We start from the raw sequence: 10,000 nt of genomic DNA on the forward strand, positions 1-10,000 counted from the left end.
CAGAATGTCCTCCCATCTTACACATGGCCTGGTAGTCGTACAGAGAGACCCTGAAGACACACAGAGACACACAGAAACAGGTTGCGTAATATCCTCTTAAATCAAACACTCACATTTCTTTGAACTGTTATAGATAGAATCACTTCACTCAGGAGTGTTTCTACATCAGAGACACAGCTGAAAGATCCTCAACGCAGCTACATGATGAAAGAGATGGGGGTGTCCCCAATGTCACCCTATTGCCTATGGGCCCAGGTCAAAAGAAGTGCACTATAAAGGGAATAGGGTGTACAGTAGATGTAAGAGAAACCCGACCCAGCCAATCAAATCAAAGGGCTAACCCTGTGATGACACACAGTATGATATGTTACACTAATAACCAAACGCAACATGGCAAGTGTTTTACAAAGTAAAGCAGTTTGAGATGTAAAATGAGAGAGTAAAAGGTATTATCATGAGATATAGAACAGTAGAAGGTATTATCATGAGATATAGAACAGTAGAAGGTGTTATCATGAGATATAGAACAGTAGAAGGTGTTATCATGAGATATAGAACAGTAGAAGGTGTTATCTAGAGATATAGAACAGTAGAAGGTATTATCATGAGATATAGAACAGTAGAAGGTGTTATCATGAGATATAGAACAGTAGAAGGTATTATCATGAGATATAGAACAGTAGAATGTATTATCATGAGATATAGAACAGTAGAAGGTGTTATCATGAGATATAGAACAGTAGAAGGTGTTATCTAGAGATATAGAACAGTAGAGGGTGTTATCTAGAGATATAGAACAGTAGAAGGTATTATCATGAGATATAGAACAGTAGAAGGTATTATCATGAGATATAGAACAGTAGAAGGTATTATCATGAGATATAGAACAGTAGAAGGTGTTATCATGAGATATAGAACAGTAGAAGGTATTATCATGAGATATAGAACAGTAGAAGGTATTATCATGAGATATAGAACAGTAGAAGGTGTTATCATGAGATATAGAACAGTAGAAGGTATTATCATGAGATATAGAACAGTAGAAGGTATTATCATGAGATATAGAACAGTAGAAGGTATTATCATGAGATATAGAACAGTAGAAGGTGTTATCTAGACTACTGTCTTACCTTTTGAACATGCCCATCTTGATAAGGCGTGCCATCACTGAGCCGTCAACTTCTCCAAAGAACCTCCCCACCTAGAGACAGACCGACAGACAGGGAGAAGACCACACTGTCTTTACAACGATACCATTAACATTTCATACACGCCGTTTTTGACAGCATAGTAAATGTAACACACACTACCACATTATATAATACACTACCACATTATATAATACACTAACACATTATGTAATACACTACCACATTATGTAATACACTACCACATTATGTAATACACTACCACATTATGTAATACACTATCACATTATGTAATACACTACCACATTTTGTAATACACTATCACATTATATAATACACTACCACCTTATATAATACACTACCACATTATATAATACACTACCACATTATGTAATACACTAACACATTATGTAATACACTAACACATTATATAATACACTACCACATTATATAATACACTACCACATTATATAATACACTACCACATTATGTAATACACTAACACATTATGTAATACACTAACACATTATATAATACACTACCACATTATATAATACACTACCACATTATATAATACACTACCACATTATGTAATACACTACCACATTATGTAATACACTACCACATTATATAATACACTACCACATTATATAATACACTACACTGCTCATCAGCTGGGTAGAGGTGTGGAGGTTAGGTGTATGGAGGACAGCTCATCAGCTGGGTAGAGGTAGAGGTGTGTAGGTTAGGTGTATAGAGGTCAGCTCTTCAGCTGGGTAGAGGTAGAGATATGGAGGTTAGGTGTATGGAGGACAGCTCATTAGCTGGGTAGAGGTAGAGGTGTGGAGGTTAGGTGTATAGAGGACAGCTCATCAGCTGGGTAGAGGTAGAGATGTGTGGAGGTTAGGTGTATAGAGGACAGCTCATCAGCTGGGTAGAGGTAGAGATGTGTGGAGGTTAGGTGTATGGAGGACAGCTCATCAGCTGGGTAGAGGTGTGGAGGTTAGGTGTATGGAGGACAGCTCATCAGCTGGGTAGAGGTAAAGGTGTGGAGGTTAGGTGTATGGAGGACAGCTCATCAGCTGGGTAGAGGTAGAGATGTGTGTAGGTTAGGTGTATGGAGGACAGCTCATCAGCTGGGTAGAGGTATAGATGTGTGGAGGTTAGGTGTATGGAGGACAGCTCATCAGCTGGGTAGAGGTAGAGATGTGTGGAGGTTAGGTGTATGGAGGACAGCTCATCAGCTGGGTAGAGGTAGAGATGTGTGGAGGTTAGGTGTATGGAGGACAGCTCATCAGCTGGGTAGAGGTATAGATGTGTGGAGGTTAGGTGTATGGAGGACAGCTCATCAGCTGGGTAGAGGTAGAGATGTGTGGAGGTTAGGTGTATGGAGGACAGCTCATCAGCTGGGTAGAGGTAGAGATGTGTGGAGGTTAGGTGTATGGAGGACAGCTAGTGTTTGAGTGACCGTAGCCGTCTCTCCTCTACTAGCCTGCGGTGGACTCTGTTCCACTATTCTGCTACCTCTGAGGATTTGGGTTGGGTCCTAGGGCTTTTAGTTTATGAGGACATTTTATTTGAAGGACTCACAAAGTCGTAAAGGAGCAGTCCAGACTCATTGAGATCTCTTTGCTAAGACATATCTCTGGCATTGTACCATGGGATGTAATGTCCAGTGTGACTGATTGGGTTTGATTTGGGTCATCTGGGCATCACAAGACTGTGTTAGTCCACTGAGCTAAACACTGTGTTAGCCCACTGAGCTAAAGACTGTGTTATCCCACTGAGCTAAAGACTGTGTTATCCCACTGAGCTAAAGACTGTGTTAGCCCACTGAGCTAAAGACTGTGTTATCCCACTGAGCTAAAGACTGTGTTAGCCCACTGAGCTAAAGACTGTGTTAGCCCACTGAGCTAAAGACTGTGTTAGCCCACTGAGCTAAACACTGTGTTAGCCCACTGAGATAGAGACTGTGTTAGCCCACTGAGCTAAAGACTGTGTTAGCCACTGAGCTAAAGACTGTGTTAGCCCACTGAACTAAAGACTGTGTTATCCCACTGAGCTAAAGACTGTGTTAGCCCACTGAGCTAAAGACTGTGTTATCCCACTGAGCTAAAGACTGTGTTATCCCACTGAGCTAAAGATTGTGTTATCCCACTGAGCTAAAGACTGTGTTAGCCCACTCATACGTGTGTGTGTGTGTGTGTGTGTGTGTGTGTGTGTGTGTGTGTGTGTGTGTGCTTGCAGTGCTGCTTCAATTTAGGTATGTGGGGATAGACTATGTTCCCTGTGACCTATTTTAGTCTGTGTCTCTGTCTGTCTGTCTGTCTGTCTGTCTGTCTGTCTGTCTGTCTGTCTGTCTGTCTGTCTGTCTGTCTGTCTGTCTGTCTGTCTGTCTGTCTGTCTGTCTGTCTGTCTGTCTGTCTGTCTGTCTGTCTGTCTGTCTGTCTGTCTGTCTGTCTGTCTGTCTGTCTGTCTGTCTGTCTGTCTGTCTGTCTGTCTGTCTGTCTGTCTGTCTGTCTGTCTGTCTGTCTGTCTGTCTGTCTGTCTGTCTGTCTGTCTGTCTGTCTGTCTGTCTGTTCTGTCTGTCTGTCTGTCTGTCTGTCTGTCTGTCTGTCTGTCTGTCTGTCTGTCTGTCTGTCTGTCGTCTGTCTGTCTGTCTGTCTGTCTGTCTGTCTGTCTGTCTGTCTGTCTGTCTGTCTGTCTGTCTGTCTGTCTGTCTGTCTGTCTGTCTGTCTGTCTGTCTGTCTGTCTGTCTGTCTGTCTGTCTGTCTGTCTGTCTGTCTGTCTGTCTGTCTGTCTGTCTGTCTGTCTGTCTGTGTGTGTGTGTGTGTGTGTGTGTGTGTGTGTGTGTGTGTGTGTGTGTGTGTGTGTGTGTGTGTGTGTGTGTGTGTGTGTGTGTATTTTAACACATCTACATTGGTCGATCCAAAATGACTTTTTAAAGCTGTCATGGCTTTTTAAAGCCGTCAATAAAAGTAATTCCTATTTATAAGTAATTTACGGTTTCTATGCCTTTGGTTTTCCATGAGGACCATTTTATCGGAGACTTCTGAAAAGCTATCCAAGGATTGTTCCATGGGGGTGTTTTCAGGGAGGGATATTGGTTCTTGTAGAACACGTTTCATTTTCTTCCATATTGTTTTAGTGTTCTAAACTAGGACGGTTTTAATAGTTCTTTATACTTTGAAAATAGACACATAACAAGATTCTGGTGATGGATGAGCATGCACATCTTCAATATGGACCCATTGTTCCTCTTTAGTGCATTTAACTATATGTAGCAAGTAAAAGCCTTGGGTAGTGAGTTGATACAAGGTTAAAACCACTCTCGGTGGTTTTTATTGTCAGTGTATCGACGTAAAACCACTCACATTTTTAAAGAATGTCATCGGTGTGGTAATTGGTATTACCGAAAATATATAGAAAACCTTGGGAGCCATGCCATTCTGAAGATGTTTATTCTACCTGTAAGATTTATGGGAAGACTGTTCCATTTAACTAGATCTGATTTCATATTGTTCTTTTCTCTCTCCCCACCCATAACATTTCTGTCGCATCTTGTGCCATAGCCTACACTTGTCTGTCCAACACGCATGTAAACAACTAGCTTGCCTGCTCTATCTGCACTGATAGGTTAAGTCATTTAATGAGCTAAATGTAAAAACAATAGATTTCACAGATTAAAAAGGAACAGAAAAAAGGAACGATACATAAACCAGTACTTTTTGGGGTTCGAACCAGTTCAGAACTTTATTTTGCTGGTCGGAACAGTGGAACAGAACAAAAGTTGTTTTGTTCAGAACGAAATGATTGGAAAATAATTTTGGTTCCAACCTATCCTAAGTACTTCATATTTGATGTGGTCCCCTTAAAGGATTGCTGTAGATCCTGAATTATTATTTTACCTATTGCCATTTTTTTCTGTTTTTTTTTACCCAACGTTCATTTTATATCCTGAGATTTTTGAGTATTCTGAAAATAGTTTTAGCGAAGGGGGCATTGAGTTTTCAATATTGGTCAGGAATATCAGGAGATTATGTGTAAAAAAGTTGAGTTTATGTTCATATTTACCAACATTGATACCTGTTACGTTTGGGTCTTGTCTAATTCTTTCTGCACGCGGTTCAATTGCCAGTGAAAACAGGAGGGGGAGAGGTGACATCCCTGTCTTGTGCCCCTTACTAAAGCAATTTCATCAGATCATGTACTTTTTGTGTATATTTTTTCTTTAGGGGATATACAATATACAATATTTATATACAGCCATTATTAATAAATCTATATCTTGTCTACATCTTATATTTTTTGCGTATTGTATTAAACTGAAACACGTTCTTGTATTTGTTTGTAAGTGTCTATTTTTAATAAACCGTGTTTGATTGATATGTATCACGTGTAGTAAGACTTGTACCATGCTATTGCTTATAAGCTTTCTTATTATTTTATTGTCACAATTTCATGCTATTGCTTATAAGCTTTCTTATTATTTTATTGTCACAATTTATTAAACTTATGGGTCTAGAATCAGCAGGGGACTCTCCAGATTTTCCTGGTTTTAATATAACTGAAATAACTTTGTTACATGGTTTGATACCTGGAACTAGGAAGCGCTGAATTGAGTGACACGTGTTGTCATTTGTGTAAATGGACCATTTCCATCTGTAAATCGTGCCGCCCGAAGGGTGCAGGAAGTAGGACAGCGGATAAAGCATGTTTTCTCATCTCTGTTTCATGTTGACAGGATCAGCTGGCTTTACCCACCAAGCTTTCCTGCCCGCCCCCCTCCCCACACACACAGATTACACCACGAGCATGTGGTAAGCAATATATTACATGGACTAAGGAGACAATATCCAACCTATCTGGTCTACAGAGAGGATAGATAATGTGATTCCTAGATAAACACTTTTCTAACACGGCACTGGAAGCCTCTACGTCGATACACTGACAATAAAAACCAGCAAAACAATTAGTCAGGAGCCAAGCCCAGTGTAATGGCCCTCTGGTGTGTGTGTGTGTGTGGTGTGTTTTCCCTCTGTCCCAGTGGAGAGATTAGACAGTAAGTTCCTACAAGGCCTTTCTTCCAGCTGTTGTTTATGGGAAACCACAGTTATACACTACCATGGACTGGTTCCTCTGTTCTGGGACACTACAGTTATACACTACCATGGACTGGTTCCTCTGTTCTAGGACACTACAGTTATACACTACCATGGACTGGTTCCTCTGTTCTGGGACACTACAGTTATACACTACCATGGACTGGTTCCTCTGTTCTAGGGCACTACAGTTATACACTACCATGGACTGGTTCCTCTGTTCTAGGACACTACAGTTATACACTACCATGGACTGGTTCCTCTGTTCTAGGACACTACAGTTATACACTACCATGGACTGGTTCCTCTGTTCTGGGACACTACAGTTATACACTACCATGGACTGGTTCCTCTGTTCTAGGGCACTACAGTTATACACTACCATGGACTGGTTCCTCTGTTCTGGGACACTACAGTTATACACTACCATGGACTGGTTCCTCTGTTCTGGGACACTACAGTTATACACTACCATGGACTGGTTCCTCTGTTCTAGGACACTACAGTTATACACTACCATGGACTGGTTCCTCTGTTCTAGGGCACTACAGTTATACACTACCATGGACTGGTTCCTCTGTTCTGGGACACTACAGTTATACACTACCATGGACTGGTTCCTCTGTTCTGGGACACTACAGTTATACACTACCATGGACTGGTTCCTCTGTTCTAGGGCACTACAGTTATACACTACCATGGACTGGTTCCTCTGTTCTAGGACACTACAGTTATACACTACCATGGACTGGTTCCTCTGTTCTGGGACACTACAGTTATACACTACCATGGACTGGTTCCTCTGTTCTGGGACACTACAGTTATACACTACCATGGACTGGTTCCTCTGTTCTAGGACACTACAGTTATACACTACCATGGACTGGTTCCTCTGTTCTGGGACACTACAGTTATACACTACCATGGACTGGTTCCTCTGTTCTGGGACACTACAGTTATACACTACCATGGACTGGTTCCTCTGTTCTAGGACACTACAGTTATACACTACCATGGACTGATTCCTCTGTTCTAGGGCACTACAGTTATACACTACCATGGACTGGTTCCTCTGTTCTGGGACACTACAGTTATACACTACCATGGACTGGTTCCTCTGTTCTGGGACACTACAGTTATACACTACCATGGACTGGTTCCTCTGTTCTAGGGCACTACAGTTATACACTACCATGGACTGGTTCCTCTGTTCTAGGGCACTACAGTTATACACTACCATGGACTGGTTCCTCTGTTCTGGGACACTACAGTTATACACTACCATGGACTGGTTCCTCTGTTCTGGGACACTACAGTTATACACTACCATGGACTGGTTCCTCTGTTCTGGGACACTACAGTTATACACTACCATGGACTGGTTCCTCTGTTCTAGGACACTACAGTTATACACTACCATGGACTGGTTCCTCTGTTCTAGGGCACTACAGTTATACACTACCATGGACTGGTTCCTCTGTTCTGGGGCACTACAGTTATACACTACCATGGACTGGTTCCTCTGTTCTAGGACACTACAGTTATACACTACCATGGACTGGTTCCTCTGTTCTAGGGCACTACAGTTATACACTACCATGGACTGGTTCCTCTGTTCTAGGGCACTACAGTTATACACTACCATGGACTGGTTCCTCTGTTCTAGGACACTACAGTTATACACTACCATGGACTGGTTCCTCTGTTCTGGGACACTACAGTTATACACTACCATGGACTGGTTCCTCTGTTCTAGGACACTACAGTTATACACTACCATGGACTGGTTCCTCTGTTCTGGGACACTACAGTTATACACTACCATGGACTGGTTCCTCTGTTCTGGGACACTACAGTTATACACTACCATGGACTGGTTCCTCTGTTCTAGGGCACTACAGTTATACACTACCATGGACTGGTTCCTCTGTTCTAGGACACTACAGTTATACACTACCATGGACTGGTTCCTCTGTTCTGGGACACTACAGTTATACACTACCATGGACTGGTTCCTCTGTTCTAGGGCACTACAGTTATACACTACCATGGACTGGTTCCTCTGTTCTAGGGCACTACAGTTATACACTACCATGGACTGGTTCCTCTGTTCTGGGACACTACAGTTATACACTACCATGGACTGGTTCCTCTGTTCTGGGACACTACAGTTATACACTACCATGGACTGGTTCCTCTGTTCTGGGACACTACAGTTATACACTACCATGGACTGGTTCCTCTGTTCTGGGACACTACAGTTATACACTACCATGGACTGGTTCCTCTGTTCTGGGACACTACAGTTATACACTACCATGGACTGGTTCCTCTGTTCTAGGGCACTACAGTTATACACTACCATGGACTGGTTCCTCTGTTCTGGGACACTACAGTTATACACTACCATGGACTGGTTCCTCTGTTCTAGGACACTACAGTTATACACTACCATGGACTGGTTCCTCTGTTCTAGGGCACTACAGTTATACACTACCATGGACTGGTTCCTCTGTTCTGGGGCACTACAGTTATACACTACCATGGACTGGTTCCTCTGTTCTAGGACACTACAGTTATACACTACCATGGACTGGTTCCTCTGTTCTAGGGCACTACAGTTATACACTACCATGGACTGGTTCCTCTGTTCTAGGACACTACAGTTATACACTACCATGGACTGGTTCCTCTGTTCTGGGACACTACAGTTATACACTACCATGGACTGGTTCCTCTGTTCTGGGACACTACAGTTATACACTACCATGGACTGGTTCCTCTGTTCTAGGACACTACAGTTATACACTACCATGGACTGGTTCCTCTGTTCTGGGACACTACAGTTATACACTACCATGGACTGGTTCCTCTGTTCTGGGACACTACAGTTATACACTACCATGGACTGGTTCCTATGTTCTAGGGCACTACAGTTATACACTACCATGGACTGGTTCCTCTGTTCTAGGGCACTACAGTTATACACTACCATGGACTGGTTCCTCTGTTCTAGGGCACTACAGTTATACACTACCATGGACTGGTTCCTCTGTTCTGGGACACTACAGTTATACACTACCATGGACTGGTTCCTCTGTTCTAGGACACTACAGTTATACACTACCATGGACTGGTTCCTCTGTTCTAGGACACTACAGTTATACACTACCATGGACTGGTTCCTCTGTTCTAGGGCACTACAGTTATACACTACCATGGACTGGTTCCTCTGTTCTAGGGCACTACAGTTATACACTACCATGGACTGGTTCCTCTGTTCTGGGACACTACAGTTATACACTACCATGGACTGGTTCCTCTGTTCTAGGGCACTACAGTTATACACTACCATGGACTGGTTCCTCTGTTCTGGGACACTACATTTATACACTACCATGGACTGGTTCCTCTGTTCTAGGACACTACAGTTATACACTACCATGGACTGGTTCCTCTGTTCTAGGGCACTACAGTTATACACTACCATGGACTGGTTCCTCTGTTCTGGGGCACTACAGTTATACACTACCATGGACTGGTTCCTCTGTTCTAGGACACTACAGTTATACACTACCATGGACTGGTTCCTCTGTTCTGGGACACTACAGTTATACACTACCATGGACTGGTTCCTCTGTTCTGGGACACTACAGTTATACACTACCATGGACTGGTTCCTCTGTTCTAGGACACTACAGTTATACACTACCATGGACTGGTTCCTCTGTTCTGGGACACTACAGTTAT

At 42.5% G+C, this 10,000-nt stretch overlaps 1 protein-coding gene across 2 annotated transcripts in view; it reads right to left on the reverse strand.

The window, feature by feature from the left end:
* LOC106592231 (voltage-dependent calcium channel subunit alpha-2/delta-4-like) overlaps positions 1-10,000 on the reverse strand; it is a 27,241-nt gene that overhangs the window by 7,266 nt on the left and 9,975 nt on the right. For both annotated transcript variants that reach the window (XM_045712537.1, XM_045712536.1), the window contains exons 5-6: positions 1,131-1,201; positions 1-50 (exon numbers count right to left, since the gene is read on the reverse strand). The exon at positions 1-50 is cut by the window's left edge and continues 26 nt beyond it. In XM_045712537.1, the coding sequence (XP_045568493.1) occupies positions 1-50; positions 1,131-1,201 (121 nt within the window). The remainder of the gene's footprint in view (positions 51-1,130; positions 1,202-10,000) is intronic.

This window comes from Salmo salar, unplaced genomic scaffold (assembly GCF_905237065.1).
Source record: "Salmo salar unplaced genomic scaffold, Ssal_v3.1, whole genome shotgun sequence".
NCBI lineage: Eukaryota > Metazoa > Chordata > Actinopteri > Salmoniformes > Salmonidae > Salmo > Salmo salar.